The 23159-nt window shown below is 38.7% G+C and overlaps 1 protein-coding gene across 1 annotated transcript; it reads left to right on the forward strand.

Annotated features, from left to right (window-relative positions):
• The first annotated feature begins 4681 nt into the window (after positions 1-4681).
• On the forward strand, positions 4682-16986 carry LOC136665530 (H-2 class II histocompatibility antigen, E-S beta chain-like). The gene is made up of 6 exons (XM_066643142.1): positions 4682-4760; positions 5391-5660; positions 9951-10232; positions 16478-16591; positions 16685-16713; positions 16803-16986. The coding sequence occupies exons 1-5, from the start codon at positions 4709-4711 to the stop codon at positions 16705-16707; spliced, it is 741 nt and encodes a 246-aa protein (XP_066499239.1). The 5' UTR covers positions 4682-4708; the 3' UTR covers positions 16708-16713; positions 16803-16986.
• Positions 16987-23159: the final 6173 nt, after the last annotated feature.

Here is a 23159-nt window from a genome sequence, read left to right on the forward strand (position 1 = left end):
TTGGATATTTTTCTACCAGTTCACCTTCTATCACCATTTTTTAATCATCATCTGTGTTAGTCCTATGTAATAATGGCATCTATGTTCCAGTAACCTCTCACAAGGTGTCATATGCAAATCACGCAACACACCCTTAACACCAATGGAAGTGCTACCATTCAGTTTAACCTGTGTGCCGTTCATTAACACCCTGTTTATTACATGTTTCCTTCGCCCACTCCTTGTTTCCTTCTCCCTCTTGTCGTACCCTTCGACCGCTCCTCCTTTCCTTCGCCCTGTCCTCGTTTCCTTCTCCCGCTCCTCCTTTCCTTCGCCCTGTCCTCGTTTCCTTTGCCTGCTCCTCCTTTCCTTTGCCCTCTTGTCGTATCTTTCATCCTCTACTTGTTTCCTTCTCCCTCTTGTCGTACCCTTCGCCCGCTCCTCCTTTCCTTCGCCCTGTCCTCGTTTCCTTCTCCCGCTCCTCCTTTCCTTCGCCCGCTCCTCCTTTCCTTTGCCCTCTTGTCGTATCTTTCATCCTCTACTCGTTTCCTTCTCCCTCTTGTCGTATCCTTGCCCCACTCCTCCTTTCCTTCGCCCTGTCCTCGTTTCCTTCACCCGCTCTTCATTTCCTTCACCCAGTCATCATATCTTTCATCCACTCCTCATATCCTTTGCTCACTCCTCATTCCCTTCACCTTGTTTTTTCCTTCACCCACCCCTTGTTTCCTTCACCCAATCCTAATTTCTATAGCCTGCTTCTAATATTTTCACCTATTCCTCATTTCCTCTGAACTATATTGCATTACAATTTTTCTCAGTCGATTTGGTTCATTTCTCAGATCAGAATAGAAATTCTCAAAACTCTTCATTCAAACTTCACATCTCCTTGTCACTTGTGCACCTCATAATAGCATTTCTCTTTGTGTTTCACATTTTACAAATGCTTTTGTGCATTCATGCAGATGGTCATGTACAATCGTCCACTGTTTTTTGCATTATCAATTGTTTATGTCATATTAATCAAAATGTTTTCTACTGATAGTCTGTTGAATTGTCTTTTCCTCCAATACATTTAGGCTTTAGGTCATTGCCTGGGTCATTACATGCAAAAGTGCTGAACATGTCATAATCTCTCAGGCATTATTTGCAAATTTCTATGAAACCTTTTTGTTAAACTTTGGTAATTTATTCTGAATTTATTAAATTGTTCTTAGAGGAATCTTGGCTTTTAGTGAAGAAGGGGAATTTGTGAAGGTTTAGCTCAAACAATGGTCAAAAAGCTCTCAACAACAGGTCAGAGGTGCATCTCATGAACCTTCAATTGACAAACATCATATAGACACCAAACACTGCAGTGTCATAAAGTCTCACAATGGAAAGACAAGGCCTAGAACAGGGTGAACCGTCGAGAAGAGGGGTAAGGCTGCGTGGTGGAAGGCATGTTTTAAATCATGGTCTTATGATGGCTGAAACTGGTCACCGGGGGCAGTCGAATATTGGAAGAACAACTGTGTCTTCAAATGTTCAAACGTTTCGTACAGAGAACAGGTGTGTAATTCAGAAAAGTGCACTCTGCTGTAATGATGATCATTGACATACATTCTGAAATGTTATTCAATCCTATGTTTTGCATTTTTGCATTCTTATACCATATAGGACCACGAGACTAGCTCATAGGGGCGGCAGAGGTCCCATTATCACACCTAAACAAGAGGAGGCTATATGTGCAATGGTCATAGCAAATAATGCCCTAAGGCTAAGGGAGATCCAGCAGGTTGTTATACAGGACAACAATGTTTTTCAAAATACTCAATCTGTAAGCATCTCCACCACTGACCGGGTTCTGAAACGACACCAGATCACAATGAAACAGCTGTGCACAGAGAGCGAAATACCTATGGTACCAGTATGTACAGGTAAAACCCTTCTGCACACTGACACATTTGCTATAGATGAAGTGTATGTAACTGTTTCTTGTCCAAAATGAACATTATATGTACTTCATTACTCCTTGTGTGATGTAGCGTATCATGGAGCTGGAATCAAGAGAACCACTCCACACTTTTATAGACCTGGGCAAGGCTGGCTTCAACCTTGCAAAATGCAGAAGGCATGGTGGAACATCATTGGCCAAAGGGCTACTGCTGATGTGCCAGGCCAATGGGTAGGAAACATCACAATGTGTGCTGCTATGTCAGAGAAAGGCACTTATTCCCATTATAGGGCCCTATAACACACAGCATCTCATCACATTCTTGGACGCCTTCTACAAGGACCTCATCCCTGATCATGAGAGAGACGTGATGCAAGAGGATTTGCCCAAATATGTGGTAATTTGGGATAATGTGAGTTTTCACCATTCTAACACCATCAGGCAGTGGTGTGCTAGTCATCACAGAATGCTGATGGTATTCCTCCCTCCTGTTCCCCATTCCTGAACCCAACTGAGGAGTTCTTCTCAGCCTGGAGATGGAAGGTGTACGATCACCAGCCGCACAAACACAACTGAACCAGCTGACTGCCGTGGATGTAGCTTGTGAGGATATCACAGCAGATGGTTACTGCAGAGGCTGGATTTGACACATGAGGAGATTCTTTCCATGGTGCATTGCAAGAGAAGATATCCAGTGTGACATGATGAAAACATGTGGCTGAACAGAGAGGAGCGTCTGGACGTATAGAAAAGAAAGCACTGTAATTCCTTAAGTTGTTGTCTCAGGTTATTTTGAATGTTTAGAGTAAGTTTCTAATTTTGTAGTTTTTCCTTTGTGTTACAGAGTGCTGCCAAACAGTCATCTGTCTTTTCTGAATTTCTATAATGTTTTTTTTGTCAACAAACTGCAGTGCAAACAAAACAGTAAAATAATATTACAACATAAATTTGATTCCAGTCCAGTTTTTTGCTGCCAGTCTCCCACATACAGTGTGTAACTGTATATTCTCTGTAAGGTTGTATTTTGTGTGTAACACGTACTGTTTCAACTGATAGGCCACAGAATGTGTCTTTAATCAAAATCTTAACAAGTTTTCATTAGAACATACTTACAGTGTACTCTATTGCACTGACAACATGACTAAGTATATTGACTGCCTTGTTCATAGGCAATAACACACAGACTAGACATTCTGATGCCACTGACAAGTTTAATGACATAAATATTTGCTTTTGAGGCAAAAACAAAGACTTCTAAGCAAGGTACATGCTTTTGCAGGTTATTCATCGTGTTTTGCTGTTTACACAAACTGTTTTGAGAAATGCACTTGTTGTGATGCCAATGTAAATCACGATATGAGAAATGCATCAAATCGACTGAGAAAAACTGTAATTAATTGCAATTTGAAGGCATGCATCAGCATTTGAACGTAAATATAGTAAAGTGCAAATGAAAATGGTGATAATGGCAGTTTTGTTGCATTTTTCCCAGAATCACAATCGTAAATTGTACCCTGAAATCTCTATATTGTGAACATTTTTTGAACTGTTGTGAATGTGAAAACAGGCAAAGGCAGATACATTGAACCGTACATACAGAGTTATGGAGCTAAATCACTAACATCAGTATTTGAATCTGATTTTTTTATATTTTAATTAAATATTTATGGTTAACCATCAGGAAAAGTACATTTCAACAATGTGATGATGCAGTGTTTAACTTGAAAAATCTGTTTGTTACTGCCTTCTGAACAGTTCATTGGCATGTACATTTCCATATAAATATCATTCAAATAAAACCATACATATAAATGAAAAATACAAAATTCAGATTTACATACCGGGATTTAGCTCCATCCAGAGTTCTGACGGCATTACTGTGCCTTTCTCTGAATTGGACCCTATGGCCCAAAGAAGTGTGTGAAGCTGGATGATATGGTCACTTCCATCTCATGAATGCTTGATGCGCTACCTCTGTGGTGTCTGGGAAAGCCCAAACTTAAAGCAAATTAAAAATATGCTGCAGGACACAAAACACATCCATCAACACATTACATCACAAAACACATTACAACACATGTGCTTCATTTAACAAATACAATGCAAGTTCATAAACGCTGCAGAGTTTGGTTTGGTGTAATGGTTGGTGCAGAACACAAGATTTCTAACAATAATATCTCAAAAATAAAAAGTACATATGATGTGTATGACATTAAACTCCACATATTGGAGGGGGGGGGGGGGGGGGGGGCTGCATATTTACAATTTCAGCAGGTGCCATAATGTAGTGCAGTATGATGAATGTGCTTTAATTTCTAATAAATGAAATTTGACTTTATGGGACTTTAATACTTTGAATCTAGATGGTCAACTTCAGAGGCATCTCCAATTTCCTCAGAAATGCTGGTCATTCAAACCTACTCAGGGACATCTCCAGTTGATTAAAATCAGTTTTTTTCTCGTTTGTTTCTCTTATTTTCACTTTTCTCTTCTTTTGTTTCTTCTTATTCACCTTTTCATTTCTCTTTTTTCACTGACCTGTTACCCTGGGTTTTATTAGCTTTTTTAGTTATTTTTCTTTTTCTTAGGATTATTTTGGCACTTGGTTTGGCATTTGTCTGTTTTTTTTTTTTAACTCTGAACTCATCCAGTGTGAGATGCATTTCTGTTTCTGCCTAGTAACAGATGATGGAGTGGTGTATCAGACAGTGATTGATTGGTGAACTGAGCTGTGCGTATGAACCCTCTCTCTCTCTCTGAAACTCTCTCAGTTGTTGGACACAGATCGAGGTGAAAATGTTCCTGAGTCTGCAGCTGCTGCTCCTCCTGACTCTGACCGTCAGAACAGGTGTGTTATATCTACACTAATTTTAATCATATTTGGATTAAATATCTAGATCATATAAAGGTTTACAGTAACACACAAAGACAAATGGGTTACAATCTTATATTTTGCCAATAAATATGTTTTGTTTGAGCAGTAATAAGTGTAACAAACCTGAATAAAGACATATATTATAATAAAGAAATAAAATTGAGTAAAATTATCACTGTATTTTGAGTCTACTTGAACAACACACTGAACTGAACACAGAAAACATTTTTATAATTTAAATGTGTGTATATCTACATAGACAACATATATTACACTGAGACATTTATGACAATCTTAATTGAATTAGATAAAACTGAACTGATTTTGATTTTATTTAAATTAAATCTGTTAAATCATTTTAATATGTCATTACATTGTATATTGTTATGTAAAGTTTATATTATTTTAAGCAAGAAATAAACTTAGAATGTGTGCCGTATCAAAAGTTATGACACAGTAAATGTACCCCACAATTTTCTGTGAAACAAATTAATTCAGACATAGATTTCTTAATTCAATACAGTATTAATCCTTATTTGATTTTATTGCAAATACTTCATTTTTATCATAACATTTACTTTCATTTAATTCCGTTATTGACAGGTGGATATTATCAGTATACAACCAATGAATGCCTCGCCAGTTCACCAGATCTGACCGATGTGGAATATATTGTGACGTATCATTTCAATAAGGATCCAGTTATGCGGTTTAACAGCACTGTGGGGGAGTTTGTCGGCTTCACTGAGTTCGGAGTGAAACAAGCAAAATACTTTAATGGCCTTCCTTACCTACAGCAGTTGCAAGGTGAACTGGAGAGTTACTGCAAACACAACCTGGAGAATGATTTCTCCGTTGTTCTGGAGAAGGCAGGTGAGAATGAATCAGTGCAGCTCAGAAACAACTAAACCACCACTGACCTGTTCATTTGCTCTCAGCTCTGAACACAGCTTTAACACACACTTTAACACCACTCTGCTCTTATATTATTATAATCTTCTGAAACAGAAGTTAATATTCATATAAAGTGATTGATTTTCACCTGATGTTTAGTGTTGTTTTAACTTTTTGACCTGTGCACACAGATGATTGACGTGATGAATATGATTCTGATGGACAAGTGCACTGTCTGGGGTGTGTTCCTGCCTTTTGCACAATGATTCTGGGGAGGTTCCAGACCCACCGTAATCCTGATCATGATGAAGCAGTTACAGAAACTGAATGAACAAATGAATTATGAATATGATTAATATGAAGAGTAAATGCTATTAATTGATTTAAATTAAAGCAGCAGAACTTAAATCTGCCCATCAATTTAATTAAGTTAAAAGCTAATTTACTGAATTTGGTGAAGTTTAACATGAGTTTAAACCCTAAAAAGTTTATCCTGGTTCCTGTACCATGTGGTTTAACTCTGCCTGATGTTTAATCTAAACCCAACTGTTTTCATTTACAAACACTGACACTAAATGTCACTGTATCAGTGTAAGTTTGGCTGAAATTTATTTAAAATCTGAAGTTGTATTCAGGGCGGCACGGTGGAGTAGCAGGTGTTGTCTCTGTCACAGCTCCAGGGTCCTGGAGGTTGTGGGTTCAAGTCCTGCTCCAGGTGACTGTTTGTGAGCAGTGTGGAGTGTTCTCTCTGTGTCTGTGTGGGTTTCCTCCGGGTGAATGTCTGTGAGGAGTGTGGTGTGTTCTCCCTGTGTCTACGTGGGTTTCCTCCGGGTGAATGTCTGTGAGGAGTGTGGTGTGTTCTCTCTGTGCCTGCGTGGGTTTCCTCCTGGTGACTGTCTGTGAGGAGTGTGGTGTGTTCTCCCTGTGTCTGCGTGGTTTTCCTCCGGGTGACTGTCTGTGAGGAGTGTGGTGTGTTCTCCCTGTGTCTGCGTGGTTTTCCTCCGGGTGACTGTCTGTGAGGAGTGTGGTGTGTTCTCCCTGTGTCTGTGTGGGTTTCCTCCGGGTGACTGTCTGTGAGGAGTGTGGTGTGTTCTCCCTGTGTCTGTGTGGGTTTCCTCCGGGTGACTGTCTGTGAGGAGTGTGGTGTGTTCTCCCTGTGTCTGCGTGGGTTTCCTCCGGGTGACTGTCTGTGAGGAGTGTGGTGTGTTCTCTCTGTGTATGCGTGGGTTTCCTCTAGGTGACTGTCTGTGAGGAGTGTGGTGTGTTCTCCCTGTGTCTGCATGGGTTTCCTCCGGGTGACTGTCTGTGAGGAGTGTGGTGTGTTCTCCCTGTGTCTGCGTGGGTTTCGTCCAGGTGACTGTCTGTGAGGAGTGTGGTGTGTTCTCCCCATGTCCGCGTGGGTTTCCTCTAGGTGACTGTCTGTGAGGAGTGTGGTGTGTTCTCTCTGTGTCTGCGTGGGTTTCCTCCGGGTGACTGTCTGTGAGGAGTGTGGTGTGTTCTCCCTGTGTCTGCGTGGGTTTCCTCTAGGTGACTGTCTGTGAGGAGTGTGGTGTGTTCTCCCTGTGTCTGCATGGGTTTCCTCCGGGTGACTGTCTGTGAGGAGTGTGGTGTGTTCTCCCTGTGTCTGCGTGGGTTTCGTCCAGGTGACTGTCTGTGAGGAGTGTGGTGTGTTCTCCCCATGTCCGCGTGGGTTTCCTCTAGGTGACTGTCTGTGAGGAGTGTGGTGTGTTCTCTCTGTGTCTGCGTGGGTTTCCTCCGGGTGACTGTCTGTGAGGAGTGTGGTGTGTTCTCCCTGTGTCTGTGTGGGTTTCCTCCGGGTGACTGTCTGTGAGGAGTGTGGTGTGTTCTCCCTGTGTCTGCGTGGGTTTCCTCCGGGTGACTGTCTGTGAGGAGTGTGGTGTGTTCTCTCTGTGTCTGCATGGGTTTCCTCCGGGTGACTGTCTGTGAGGAGTGTGGTGTGTTCTCCCTGTGTCTGCGTGAGTTTCCGCCGGGTGCTCCGGTTTCCTTCCACGCTCCAAAAACACAGGCTGGTAGGTGGATTGGAGACTCAAAAGTGTCCGTAGGTGTGAGTGTGTGAGTGTGTGTTGCCCTCTGCAAGACTGGCGCCACCTCCAGGGCGTGTATCCACTTTGCTCAAAGTGATTCTGGGTAGGCTCTGTGACTGAAATGATGCTAATGACAGCCTGAGAACATTCAAAGAGAGCACACACGCCTGCTCAACACATGCAATTTATACACTATATTGCCAAAAGTATCCACTCGTCTAGCTTCACACGCATATTCATTTGAGTGAAAGTTGACCATCTCTAATCCATAGGGTTTAATTATGATGTTTGCTCACCCTCTGCAGCTATGACAGCTTCAGCTCTTCTGTCAGGGTGAGGTCAGGACTCTGTGCAGGTCAGTCATGTTCTTCCACAACAAACTCGCTCATCCATGTCTTTATGGACCTTGCTTTGTGCACTGGTGCACAGTCATGTTGGAACAGGAAGGGGCCATCCCCAGACTGTTTCCACAAAGTTGGGAGGATGAAATTATCCAAAATCTTTTGGTATTGTGAGGCATTAAGAGTTCCTTTCACTGGAACTAAGGGGCCGATCCCAAGTCCTGAAAAACAATCCCACACCATAATCCCCCTTCACCAAATTTTACACTCGGCACAGTGCAGTCAGACAAGTACAGTTCTTCTTGCAACCATCAAACCCAGATTTGTCCATCTAATCGACAGATGGAGAAGCGTGATTCTTCACTGTAGAGAACACATCTCCACTGCTCAAGAATCCAGTGGCAGCATGCTTTAGACCACTACATTTTACACTTTGCATTGCTCTTGCTGGATACAGCTGCTTGGGCATGGAAACTCATTTCATGAAGCTCTCTACGCACTGTTCTTGAGCAAATCTAAAGGCCACATGAAGTTTGGAGGTCTGTAGAGATTGACTCTGCAGAAAGTTGGTGACCTCTGTGCACTATGAGCCTCAGCATCTGCCTACCCCACTCTGTCATTTTACATAGCCTACCACTTTGTGGCTGAGTTGCTGTTGTTCCCAATCACTTCCACTTTGTTATAATAGCACTGACAGTTGACTGTGGAGAATTTAGTAGTGAGGAAATTTCAAGACTGGACGTGTTGCACAGGTGGAATCCTATCACAGTGCCACACTGGAATTCACTCCTGAGAGTGACCCATTCTTTCACAAATGTTTGTAGAAGCATTCTGCATGACTAGGTGGTTGGTTTTATTCACCTGTGGTCATGGAAGTGATTGGAACACCAGAACTCAATGATTTGGATGGGTGAGTGAATACTTCTGGCAATATATTCCTGTAGGTTTCTGAAGTAAAAAATAAACACAGTATTCACAGGAAATTCACATACTTTAAAAAATAAACACAGTATTCACAGGAAATTCACATACTTTAGATTCTATAAGGAGATCACAGTTAAACTGACCTTCTGACCCCTCCCTGTAGATGTTTGTGAAATAAAACAAACTACTCTTAATGTTACTAAACAGTATTCCTACAGCAGCCCTGTCTTCTGGTGGATTCATGGCATTGATTTTGAGGTTTACTGTGGATTGCTGTGGCGGTCTCTGCACACTTTGCAGTTTATAATCAATAAGCAGTTTTAGAGTTGTTTCTTTGTCATTCAAATCTAGTATTTATTTTCACAATTACTGTACATCTCAGACTGTTAAAATTACAAGCAATATATATTTTACAGTTTTATTTAGAGAGAGTCGTTTTTCCTTTAGTTTAGTTTAGTTTAGTTTAGATCTTCAGTCACCTGCTACCATGACCTCAGAGCTGTTGAGTTGCTCTTTTGACATTATTTGGGAATGTTCTAGACGAGGCTCTGACTGAAGCCTAATGACTTTAATTAGCTCTGCACCTTTAGAAATACATATTAATTCCAGTGGAGAGACTGAAATATATTTTTTACAATATATTGAAGTAAGCAAATAAATGTCAGTCATGACTACATGTGTCATTCAGTCCAGATGTTGTATTAACTATGTTTAAAACACTTTTAACCAAAGGGCAAAACCTTTGAATACATCTGTATTTTCATGTCAAAGTTATGATTTGCATATATTTAAACAAGAACAAGCACTTCAGAAATGTTGGCAGTAAACCAGATGTGCTTCGTCATGTTTAGTTTGACTAAGGAAGACCTCCCAGACTCTCAGAATGTGCCTGGCTGAAAATGTTTTACAAATGCATGTAATGAACCTATCTCAAATAATAATAACTCTGCTGTTTGCAGTGGCACCAAGGATCAAACTCAGGGCAGAAAAGCAGCCCAGTGGTGGACACACAGCCATGTTGATGTGCAGCGCTTATGACTTCTACCCTCCAGCCATCGATGTGTACTGGCTGAGAGACGGTAAAAAAGTTACCACTGATGTGATCTCCACTGAGGAGTTGTCTGATGGAGACTGGTACTACCAGGTCCACTCTCACCTGGAGTACACCCCAAGATCTGGAGAGAAGATCTCCTGTGTGGTGGAGCACGCCAGCTTCTCAGGACCTATGACTTATGACTGGGGTGAGGACAGAGTCTGATTATTATACACCATTACAGCCTGCTTACACTGATTCATGCTCCATCGGCTGTCTGATAATGAGAACATCACATGTAGGATTACATTATACATTTCAGAAGGTGTTTCAAGAAGGACTTCCATTCCTGGAAATGGTTTTGAATTTTCTTTAGTGAAGGGATAGCCAGTGGTCCATAGTAACAGTATGGACCTTTTACTGTCCATCTTGGACAAGGAGGCCCTTATGTTGGACGACTTTTACATATAATCTAGCAGAGTTAGCTATAATTAATTATTATGCTCATTGACCTGCTGTAGGTTTTTGGCTCAGAAATTGAATCTATCTATCTATCTATCTATCTATCTATATATATATATAGATATATATATATATATATATATATATATATATATATATATATATATATATATATATATATATATATATATCAGAGGCGATTGCTCTAAGACTGCAAGGGAAGCTCAGCTTCCCCAAAAATGTCAAAAAATAAGTGATCAAATATATACTGTTGTGTGTACATGTCATTGAATAAATATGCACTACAACACACTCAACTTTTGTTCAGAATCAGCTTCTTATCACTGGTAAAGACGCGGCTTTCCTCTCAATCATTCCTGCAGCTTCACAGTGCTTTAAACAGTGAGGACGCTGAGCGTCCACAGAGTTCAATAGCGAAACAGCAAAGTGCAGCTGGGCTTTGACCCGCCCATCGGACGCTCAGCGTCTCTGGGGGTCTATGGGGCAGTGGGCTGGCCTCGGCTGGCTTCTGCATGATGATTGGATGATCTGTCTGAGGCTGAATCCCTTTTTGATTGACAGCGAAATGAGCGAATCAGCGATCCTTTGGTGTAAAGATCTGTGGGAGAATTACATTTTCATTCTGTTCTGAGTTGAACCAGAGACTTTCTTAATCCTCTTAGTGGCATTTTCCTTTTTAAAAACGACTAGCGACAAATCAAGCTTCAATTTCTGGGGGTTTTTTTTCTAGCTGCTTGTGTTTGGAGACTGACTTATATTACTCTTTCTGACTTCTATCGCAGTTTCTGTCCAGCGGGTGCTGCTGAGCCCCTCCACCGTCACAAAGCACTCACAGGCAGACACACTTTACATGGGCCAAGGCCGTTTAAGCCTAGCTCTGCTGGCCATTGAGAGGACGCTAGTCAAGTCCTTGGAAAAGACACCTTGTTGGTACGACAGGGTCACAGATCATTTTCTTGAAAAGGAACGGAGGGTAGAATTTACGTATAAATAAACCGACACATTTTATGATGTAGGCCGAAACTGAGTTTCCCCTCCTTGAAAGACCAGCATCCGCCACTGATATATATATATGTTTTATATGAGATGTTTTAATAAAAGTAACAGTAGAACAATTCTTAAAGATTTGCAGCTTTCATTCTCTCAACACTGTGTTATGGTACTGTTTTCCAGCATTAGTCTGTCTCACCTTGTCCCACTTGAAACAATAATGACATATGTTTAAGTTATATGTTAGGGATATAATGACTTCAATGTAGTAGTTCAAGATGGATTTGAATATTATTTTAACTTCAGTTCACTGAAGGAATGTCAACATGTCTTAAACAGATATAGATTTATAAATTCATTCATCACTTAATGCACCACACATCACTTTTCCTGCAGAGCTCCATTGGACAGAATACATCTACATCCTACACCCCACATCTATGATGATTTACAGGCCTTTTTTGAAGTAGGGAATGGGTAGAAGTGATTGGATGATGAAAGGATCAGTCAAGGTCTATAAAAGTGGAAAACCTTTACTCTGCTACTACTGCTACTCAGTATACAACCAGTCGTTAATACAAATATATGGCAATATTAATTACTCTCTGGTGGGTGATGGACACTGGGGATGTGAGGAGCTATTTGCTGCACTGGTGGCAGATGCTCCAAAGCCAGTGGGTCTGGGTGTGAGGGCCCCTGTGTTGAAGCAGCAGGGTGGAGCAGGTGAGTTCCCAGACTGTGGGGATTCTGGGGTCCAGGGGACCGCACAGCCCTGGGCAGGGGGAAATGGTTCTTTGTAGAACCCTAAACACTTGAAGGACCTTTGTAAGGGTTTCTTTGTATCATGAAAGTGTTCTTCAGACTGATGGAGAATGTGCTGTAGATGGCTCTATATAGCAACATTTAGAAAAGGGTTCTACACCGCACAAAAAAGTGTTCTTCTGTACTATGATTTCAAGCTTGTAACAATAAAGGAACTGTTTATGATGTCATACAGAAGCATTTTCTACAAGGTGCTCTATAGAACTCTCTATAGTATATTCTCCTTCAATCTGAAGAACACTTTCATATGCAAAGGAACCTTTAATCATGCACAGGTTCTTCAAGTGTTCAGGGTTCTATATAAAAACATTTTCTTTACTAAAGAACCCATGTAGAACCATTATTTTTAAGTGTGAGTTTAGGGAATAAACATATAGCAGTTGTTTTCTCACAGATTTCTCACCTGCTCTAAACTGTTTAATTACTACACGACTCAGAGGTAAAAATGTCCAAATGAAGCATGAAAAAAAGACAGAGTGCAACTGACACTTTAACTGTACCATTTGTGTGTGTGTGCGTGTGTGTGTGTGTGTGTGTGAGTAAAAAGATGCTATCATGTTGGTATATACTCCAAATATATATAAAAAAATTGCTTCCAGACAAGTATCTGCTGTTTTGTAACATTATCATTTGCTTATGTCATAACTATACTTATGAATGCTGAATAGTATTTCCATATGACACTAACAGTCCTCATTTCATTGTTTGTATCATTACATACAAAAATGTTGAACTAATTGTCAAAATCAGTCGAGCAAATCTTATGCATTTCTTAATCATTTTTTTTTCTGAAAATCTCTCCCAAATTGAACAATTCCTCTCAGGTGAACCTCAGCTTTCATTGATGAGGAGTGTTTGAAGCATTAGTTGTAACCAATGATACGCCACTTCTCCACAGTCACTCAAAGCTGAATCCCATGAACCTTAAATTGGCAAGAATATTTGAACCAAGCAGTGTGTACCATTCTGTCAATACAGTGACCCAGAAATGAAAGGTCAGCATCGTGGTAGAGGAGTGAGGAGGCGTGGAGGAAGGGGAAGAGGCCAAGTACATAGGCAGATTCCTGATGAAATTAGGGCTACAGAAAACAGCGTCCTCACCCATATCCCTCATCTTGGTCCATACAACACACAACATTTGCTAACTTTTTTAGACACACTTTACAGGAACATAATCCCTGAGAATGAGAGGGGTCTAAATGGAGACCATCTGAACAAGTTAGTGGTAATTTGGGATAATGTGCATTTTCACCACTCAGATTTGGTCAGAATAGCATTGCAGCACATGAAAGGATTCTGGTGGAATATCTCCCTCCCTACGCCCCATTCCTTAATCCAATAGGGGAGTTGTTCTCTGCCTGGAGGTGGAAGGTATATGACCGGCAGTCACAGACTCAAATGCCCCTGTTAGTGGCCATGGCTGCATCATGTGATGACATCACAGCAGAGTCCTGCAGAGAATGGATTCACCACTCGAGAAGATACCTTCCTTGCCAGGGATGATATTCACTGTGATGTCGATGCAAACATGTGGCCAGACAGACAGGAATGTATGGATGTGCAAGAATGATTTACAGTACTTTGTATGTTCCTAATCAGTTGCAATATGTACTGCAATATTGTTTGCAGCTGTTCACAACTCTATCCAAAGGGTGTTTCTTATTTTTATTGTAAATAAGTTTGTACTTTGCTTTTGCACAGTGCTGTGAACAAATTAGAATTTAAAAGAGCATATGGCAGCTCCAGGGGCCTGGAGGTTGTGGGTTCGATTCCCGCTCCAGGTGACTGTCTGTGAGGAGTTGGTGTGTTCTCCCCATGTCTGCGTGGGTTTCCTCTGGGTGCTCCAGTTTTCTCCCACAGTCCAAAAACACACATTGGTATGTGTCCGTAGGTTGGTGTGGTTGGTATCCGTAGGTTTGAGTGTGTGAGTGAAATGTGTGTATGTCTGTGTTGCCCTGTGAAGGATTGGCGCCCCCTCCAGGGTGTATTCTCACCTAAAAATGTGAAACATATTGTGTCTAGTACTCATTTACCTCACTAAATACAATAATGTGTAATGTAACTGTAGACTTCAAATGAGTGTGCTAATAGTGTATAGTGCTGTCTTGAGCATTTTCAGGTAGTGTCACCATAATCTGAGTTTTTTTTTGCACTGGAAAACACAGAGTGAACTGTCATAATGAAAAGCACATTTTGTTCATAAACAATGGTGTCAGGACTTTTTTTTTTTTTTGATGACACAGACACTTTCATTGATATGAATACTTGCTTTTGATGAATGAACTATTGATTTTGAGGAAGTGACATGCTTTTGCAGGTTATCAACTAGTTTTTGAAGTTTTTACTAATTGCTTTGAGAAATTCACTTAATGTTGATGTGAGAAATGCACCAAAGCAATTGAGAAAAACTGTAATTTATACAAATAAATAACATAAAATCTAAACTATTGAAGGTTACATTTACAGAAGGTCCCACAAGGTTCAGTGCAAAGACTTTAATTGTTCATATTGTATATAAACGATATCTGTAAGTGTCCAAATTGTTAAAAGTTATTTTATTTGTTGATGGTACTAATTATTATTTCTCTAATGTCTGGAACAACATTTGAATAAAGTGGAGAGTGTACTGAAAGCATTAAAGAAATGTTTGATATTTTGTAAAATTTAACATTTGGTAATTGGCAAATCAAAAATGAATTTAAAATAATGTTCAATGATTTTCAAATAGAAAGAGTGTATGAAAGCAAATTTCAAAGAAGGATAATTGATAATTGGAAACCACAAGTAAATAATTTAAAAACAAGCATGCCAAATACTTTTAAAATATTATATAGAATGAAAGATATTTGGAATCAGAATTCACTTTAAATACTTTACTGTTCTTTCATGGTCCCATACATGACCTGTTGTCTGAAGGTAAGGGGAAACACATACAGAACTAACTTTCAAACAATTTTCATGCTACTGAAGGAAACTATAAGAGATGTATATTGATCGGATTATTATAACCCAACCAACAAATTGGTTATTAATTTAAATGCTGTAAAAATTGTAAATAAAATGGCAAAATTAATGTACAAAGCACAACACAATTTACTTTCTAACTGTGTTTAAAATTAAAGAGATCCCATACAAACTTAGGGGAACAGAAATGTTTAAAAAGAAATAAAATCACTTATAAATCAAAGGAATGATATCATATATAATGAGAAAATAATAATATGTATAACAGGTGGAATTATCTTTCTGTTTTTGTTTTGTCTTTGTATTTTCTAAAAGTAGAAGTGAAAGGTTTGTATATTAACTAGGTAAAAATAGGCATAATAAGCTAAAGCCTACACTTTTTGTTGTTTGTTTTGTTTAGACTGTCATGTCTATTAATGTATTACTCGTCTTTATTGTTGTGTTTCCTTTTTATTATATTTTTATATGTGTATTCTTTTTGGAAAACCAAAATAAACAAAATTTATTTTCATTCACAAGTTGTGAAACACACCAACTGCCCCTGTCCGTTAGTCTGGAATTTCAGCCAAAATTCTAACGAGAATTTCCTGTAGACTGGGATTTTTGCTGCTGCTGGTCACCCTGTACGACTGTATGCTTCCACACACCGGCAAACTCAGCTACTTCCTTCACACTGTGGCCCTTGGCCAAATGCAATAACTTTTTTCAAATCATTAAAATCTGCTTTGTGACCCATTTTCCACACAGTGAACAACAAATTCAGTGCACTGTACCACTTGTTTTCAGTCTATGGATCCCATTGCACACCCCACAGGTATTTATAGCCCAATCATCCACGTACAACACAACCTGCAAGAGCCTTAAGTTACTACTACATTAAACACACAAGTTGGAGAGGTTATTATCTCTAGAGTTAAATATTGAGGTGAAGAAGCAGAACCTCTGATTTGTTACACAGTGGAGATGGTGCTTGGGGAGAAAAGCTGAACACAGCAACAATGCTACAGACTCTGAATATAATAAATGGATGAACACAGCAACAATGCTACAGACTCTGAATATAATAAATTATTAATGATGGAGCACTAAGACTGTGGGCATATAGAAATTGCTCTGTGTTACTGATTGTAAGTTTCTGATCATAATGAAATGCTTAACATTTAAAATGAATGTTAAACATCTGAGTTTCCTCAGATCCTTCTCTTCTTGAGTCTGAGAGGAGTAAGATTGCTATCGGAGCGTCGGGGCTGGTGCTGGGGATCATCCTCTCAGCTGCTGGATTCATCTACTACAAGAAGAAATCCTCAGGTCAGTGGAGACCAGAGTTTAACTGATATTCATTAATCTGGCGGTTTAGTGTATCAATATAATCCACCATATGATTATTAATGTGTGTTTCAGGGCGGATCCTGGTGCCAAGTTAAGAGTTGGTAAGAACTGCACTGTGGTTTTAATATTTGTTTAAAATGATAAGTTAAAAAAAGTATAATATTGCGCTGTTTTCTCTAAACTCCTGCAGTTTCTGGTGCTGAGTTGGAGACTGAGGTGGAGGAGCAGCCATTACACATTACCACCTGCCTCCCAGAAATATTCACTGCTGAGTTATTTCTTTGTATCCATCAACAGCAAACTTGTTTACCAATAAACATTGACTTTTTTGTCAATGTTATGTCTTTTATGTCTAATAAAAATAGCTCTGATTCTGCTTGAGGAATTATGCATATCTCTTCTTTATTAAATGTTTTTATATTAGGATAAAGCTATTATCAGAGAGACTGGATTCTATGAACATTTTCTTTGTCTGTTAACATTATGAAGTGACTTTTTGTGTTGTATAAGTTTCATTGCTCTTATTAAACACTTCTTAATTACTTTTTCGCCTATTTGGAAGAGGGTATATTTACACTTTGTGTACACAAATACAGCCTTAGACTAAAAATGATTTGAGCATATATTATTGCTATATAAGCTTCATGAAATAAGTAGTGAAGTGAAACTGTACTAATCCACTTGGGGAAATGGATTCTTTGTATTGAACCAATCCATAGTAGTAAAAAACACACACACACAATAGCACATAAGTATGCCTTTCTAACCTTAAAACCATGGCTGGCCCATATATTCCTCTTGGTTATTTAGTGATAAAGTGCTTTTGAATTCACACATTTTATTTAAAGTTGAAAACCTGCCAGGTTTCAGGAGTTTCTATAGGTTTCAAGTCCTATAACTTCACTGGAATGTGTCAAAAAACAGTAATTATACACAGGATAAGATATAAAATATGATCTAAAACATCACACACCTCAAACATGCCACATTTATACTGCATTTCCCCAAATAGTCAGAGTAACACTTTATAATTCAGCCTGCATCTTAACTTTACTGGCACTTACTGTGTATCTTCACGTGTTTTAAGGTGTATGTTCCCTTCCCATAACTCCCTTACAGTGCATCTAAAATATGTTTTCACATGTACGTACCTGGGCGGCACGGTGGCGCAGCAGGTAGTGTCGCAGTCACACAGCTCCAGGGGCCTGGAGGTTGTGGGTTCGATTCCCGCTCCGGGTGACTGTCTGTGAGGAGTTGGTGTGTTCTCCCCGTGTCCACGTGGGTTTCCTCCGGGTGCTCCGGTTTCCTCCCACAGTCCAAAAACACACGTTGCAGGTGGATTGGCGACTCGAAAGTGTCCGTAGGTGTGAGTGTGTGAATGTGTGTGTGTTGCCCTGTGAAGGACTGGCGTTCCCGCCTTGCGCCCAATGATTCCAGGTAGACCCTAAATTGGATAAGCGGTTACAGATAATGGATGGATGTACGTACCTGACACTTACTGCATCTTCTCAATGTTTTGAAGGGAGACTTAAATGGTACTTACAATGTACCTTCCCATAACAAACAGATTTAAGATTTATATGAATCAGTATAAAATACTTACCTGTTCCTACTGGCACTTTAACAATTTGGGACTTTGTTTTATGCTTTTATTCAGCAGGCAAGCTTCACTCACATTCCAGGGACTTATCATGCTTCTAATGCCTCCTGTCTAATACCTTATTGTATGGTTCTGAATAATATGATGAGCATTGGATCTATATTCATAACACAATAATAAGACATGCAAAGCTTTATACAAATGTTTTTATTCAATAATTATAAAGAAACCTCAAAGTAAGTGTTGTTCTCTCCTTCTTACACTGTTAATACAGGGAAACAATGGGGAGCGGGCTGGATTATGCAGCTTGTCACATTTCTCTGCTTCTTAAATTGTAAGTACAAAGAAACAACGGGGATCGGGCTGGATCATGTAGTACCTTTAGTTAATTTCAATATTGTGAAGAAGTGAAGAAGACACTGAAAAAGACCTCTACGCTGACACCATTTTTTCATTGCAAAATAATTAGGTTTATTACAATGAAAAGACAGTGGACAGCTTGCTGAGAAGTTAGCCAATATCTTCTGACTTCAGTCCAAAGCTCTTCTGTTTATATAGGTTGGTTGTTTTTGTGAAACTAAGGTAAATATAATTACTAAGGTAAGCATTTTATTCACTTAATCTTATCTGTCTTGGACTGAGAGACCTATCTCTAGTGAGTCCTGGACCTTTAGATCAGGGACCCCTGATCTACTTATAACAATCCATTAAAGAAATCATGTGGTATTTTAGACACATTTTCACATGTGGCAAATCTCTATGTACAATAAATTATATTGAACAACTTATACATGAATGGACATTAAATTATATCATTTTTAAAATATACATCATTACCCCCCTCTCACGATCTTGCTGCCAAGCGATCAGTGTTAAAACTACTCCTGTCCAATTTAAATTATTATGTAGGGACTTAAGTAAATGTATATAGAAACCTCAAAAAATAAAATTAAACTAATGTCCAAATTCTGGCTGGTCGACCCATCAGACCTTCCAATGGACTGTCCCTACCTGACAAATCCCATATCCCTATCATCGAGAAAAAAAACAAAACATCTGAGATTCCAATACATTTACACAGATTAAATTGCATCAGTCCATAATCATCATTGTAAAAAGTTGTTACATTTTTCAAGTATCATTCATCCAAAACTCTATCAATATCTAAAAATGAACAATTAATAAAACAATTCAATATTAAAAACACATGAAATTGTGTCACTCCACAGTCGTTCAGCAGTATCGCCTTTGGATGTAATGTTGAAAACGTTGAATCTGATCAAGTTTCCACAGTTCTGTTTCAAAGTCCTTTAGTTTTATTGTCCTCTTTTGAGTTTTCGGATCCCTGTAGTACAATGGAACCTCAAACAACCATCCACCCTTACAGTGTTCTTCTCCCCTTTCATTATGGAAGAAAGAAACAACAACCAGTATCTTTTGCAAAAATAACAGATGCAAATAGTAACAACTACACAAATTAATACTATTAATATTAATAAATTAATACAAATTATTATTATTATTATTATTATTATTATTATTATTATTATTATTATTATCATTGTTATTATTTTACTCTTCCATTCATTATACTAAATTATTAATGAACAATTTAAAAAATTAATAAACTATTGATATAGTTAAATAGTAAAAGAATAATAAAAGAATAATTTCAAAACGGATATTTCTCCACCAGGTTACAGGTTGTCATGTTCGTCTGAGTCAGTTCCACTTAATAATGGCATCTGCAGTTGACCTCCAGGCATCACAACTCCAACCCATTTTAGTATCATAGCCTTAGCACAGGTTAACAACAATGTACAAAAACAAATCATTATACACAAGGATAAAAGAGCTGCTACAAAAACTTGAGCTAACATTGTTCCCACTGGACCAAATCTTTGTATTAACCAAGCATTCACAGACCATCCACCTTCATTCGATGGACCAAACGCCTCCCTAATATGTTTTAAAGCTTCTATGACGCTAGTCATATTATCAGAATGATCAGGAATCAAGGTATAACAGGCATCTCCTGTTAGGTTCAAAGCTACACATAAGCCACCTTGTTTAGCTAAAATGTAATCCAGTGCCATATCATGTTTCAACAATGTTAATCTATTTTTTTTTTTTTTGTGTATTTGACAAGTGCTTATAGTTTCATTTGCAAACCCTTGAAATATTATCTATATGATCTGCTTAAAATGTCACACCATATCATGGAAATAATCCTATACCCCATTTTTCTCCTATACTAATTATCCAATTATAGGCATCCAAAGTAAGGAAGGAAGTTTTAAGGTAGCCATATAACAACAGCCCATCCATATGGTAAAAATTTAAACAAGGCATCTTTAGGTTTAGGTTATTTAAAATTCATCATGTAATGAGCACAATCTGATATTCCCATAAACATCCCAGGTCCATTATGAGTGACATTTGAACAAAAACAGTCTTCAGCTTCCACAGGTTTTACTTCCATTGCATCAGGGAGCACTGTCAGTATATTTTCATGCTGATCAAGGAAATTCACATATGGCAGATCCTGCAACCAACTACAATTTAGTCTAGGTCCAAACAGATTCACTGATAAAGCTATTCTATCTTCTGCTGATTTTTGTTGATATAACAACCAAGATAGTGCTACTGTTTCTAAAATTGATGGCCATGTACCTGGTGTTGGAACTTTCACCACACATGGACCCATCAACTTCCTACTCATTCTTACGGAATGAGTTATTTGCTGAAACCATAAATTTCTAGCTGCCCATGGGTCTGTGATTTGTAATAGTGAAGAGTCAAATCCATAAGCCTTCCAATGTGTTTCTCTTTTTTGTAATGCATGGTAATGATCAGTCATTTCTTCAGATGTCCAGTCAAAGTTAAATAACTCATTTTGTGCCTCTTAATTAATCTTCTGAGTTGTATCAGTTCTTACCATCACCTCTTTGTTAGTTTCAAAACCCACTTTACTAGAATCCACATTTTGTTCTATTTTTAACATAGACTTCTGAGTTATGTAAACCTCCTTCTGCAATTGTAAAGAATTTAATTCAGGAGTCTGGGTGACTTTTACCACATTTACAGGTGACATTGATTTTATTGTTTTATTTACAAAGGTTGTAATAGAGTCAGATGTGCTAGAGGTATAAGTTACTATTGGCAGTGTTGTAGCATTCAACTCCTTTGATGACATAGCTAAAGCAGTAATTTGATTCATTGTATTATTTCCCTTAGTTAATTCTGAAGCTAATGTGATTAGGTTTTTATGTGTTTTATTAATTTTCAGAGTGGTTGTTACAGTATTTTGATCCTGAACTCCTTTAGTAACTGTGTAAACTTTAATAGGACTTGAGTTCTTTATCATAATTGTCACTGTACGAGTTCTGTACCCTTCTTTCCACATATTTTGAATTGGTATAAATTTAAGCTCTGACAATAAGTATAAGTATATTCTCCTTGGTCCTCCCATGTAACATTATGCAAAAGAATTGAACAATCATCTCTAATTTTGAACCATTTGAAGGCATTAAACAGAATATATTTTCTCTGGTCAAGAGGTAAATGATCAACTTCAGGTCCTGTTAACACCACTTTTTCACCTCGACTATTTTTCCAATTAGGAGGACTATTACTCCCCGTATTAAATCTTCCACATTTACAGGGAAGGTGAACTGTTTTACCTAGTTCGACACTAATTTCAGTTTTCAATGGTGATGACATTGTTGTAATTATCTGTGGCGCCAGTGTAGTTAGTTGTTCAGTAATATTCAGGACTGGAAAAGTGTAATTCTCCAAAAGTCCTTCTACTCTAGACCTTATAGCATTTAGGTCTAACCTTTTTCTGAGCAGGTCTTGGACTCTGTTGTTCATCCAAGTCTCTGAATTGTACTGAAGTGGGATTTCTGCTCTCTGTAATTTTTGATGGTTGGCTGTCCACTCGTGTGGGACCTGCTATTTCTGGGATATATTGAATGTCAATGTCTCCAAACCTTTTGTCTTGTTTACTAGCTGCTGTGTGTCAGAAATGTCATCAACATCATCCAAACCAGGGACAAGCTCCTCTTCAGGAGTTTGACTTTCGTTTGTCTCATGCCTGTTATTTTCTGTATGTTGTTCCACACTTTCTCTTGGCTCTTCTGAACCTGCAGCATCTCCTCCCTCTGAGAGAAGTGTTTCATCTCTTGGCACTTTAATACAATGAGATAAATGATACCACATTGGAGACCCTCTAACCTGGACCGCAGTTCCAGTACTGCGAACAACTTCAAAAGGACCTTCGTTGGTTATACCATTTTCTTCTAAACATCTTCACACCTTATCTCCAGGTTGCACTGTACTCCTCCTTTGCTGATCTAGCTTCTCCTGCACCTTTTCTTTGCTTGTCTGAAACGTATTATTTTACGCAAGTTAGCTAGGTATGAAACATATGCTCGCATGTCATCTTCTAAAAGGGCTCAGCTTGGACCCTTTCCACTTTTACGCAAACATGGTGTTGGCATTCGTCTGCCTGTCATAAACTCATGAGGAGTCACGTAGCTCATTTGAGCGACACACCATTAATGCTAATGGAAGTGCTGCTATCCAATATAAACCTGTGTGCTGGCAGATTCTAAGAATCCGATTTTTTAAAACACTATTCATTTTTCACAATCCCCTGGCTTTGTGGATGGTATACTTCACCCGGACGCTGTTTAATTCCTAACTTTTGCTAAATGAATTTCACTGTTTTATCCACAAACTCTTTCCCATTATCTGAGGATATTTGATCTGGAAGTCCCCACCTGCTTATGACTTCTCTACACAAAAAATCTTTGGCAACATTTTGATCTCCTACTTAACTAGACAAATTCAGGCTTAAATAATAAAACATATTCCACAACATCTAGTATTTAACTTCTACCTGTTTTTATTATTTCATCAAATTAAAAAAAAACTACTTTATGC

The sequence above is a fragment of the Hoplias malabaricus genome, chromosome 14, assembly GCF_029633855.1.
Source record: "Hoplias malabaricus isolate fHopMal1 chromosome 14, fHopMal1.hap1, whole genome shotgun sequence".
Lineage (NCBI taxonomy): Eukaryota > Metazoa > Chordata > Actinopteri > Characiformes > Erythrinidae > Hoplias > Hoplias malabaricus.

Bases quoted from the DNA above. Each gene is read 5' to 3' on its own strand.
- LOC136665530 (XM_066643142.1), top strand. From the start codon at position 4,709: ATGTTCCTGAGTCTGCAGCTGCTGCTCCTCCTGACTCTGACCGTCAGA. The intron at 4,761-5,390 runs GTGTGTTATATC...CGTTATTGACAG, and splicing joins GACTCTGACCGTCAGAACAG to GTGGATATTATCAGTATACA. The intron at 10,233-16,477 runs GTGAGGACAGAG...GAGTTTCCTCAG, and splicing joins ACCTATGACTTATGACTGGG to ATCCTTCTCTTCTTGAGTCT.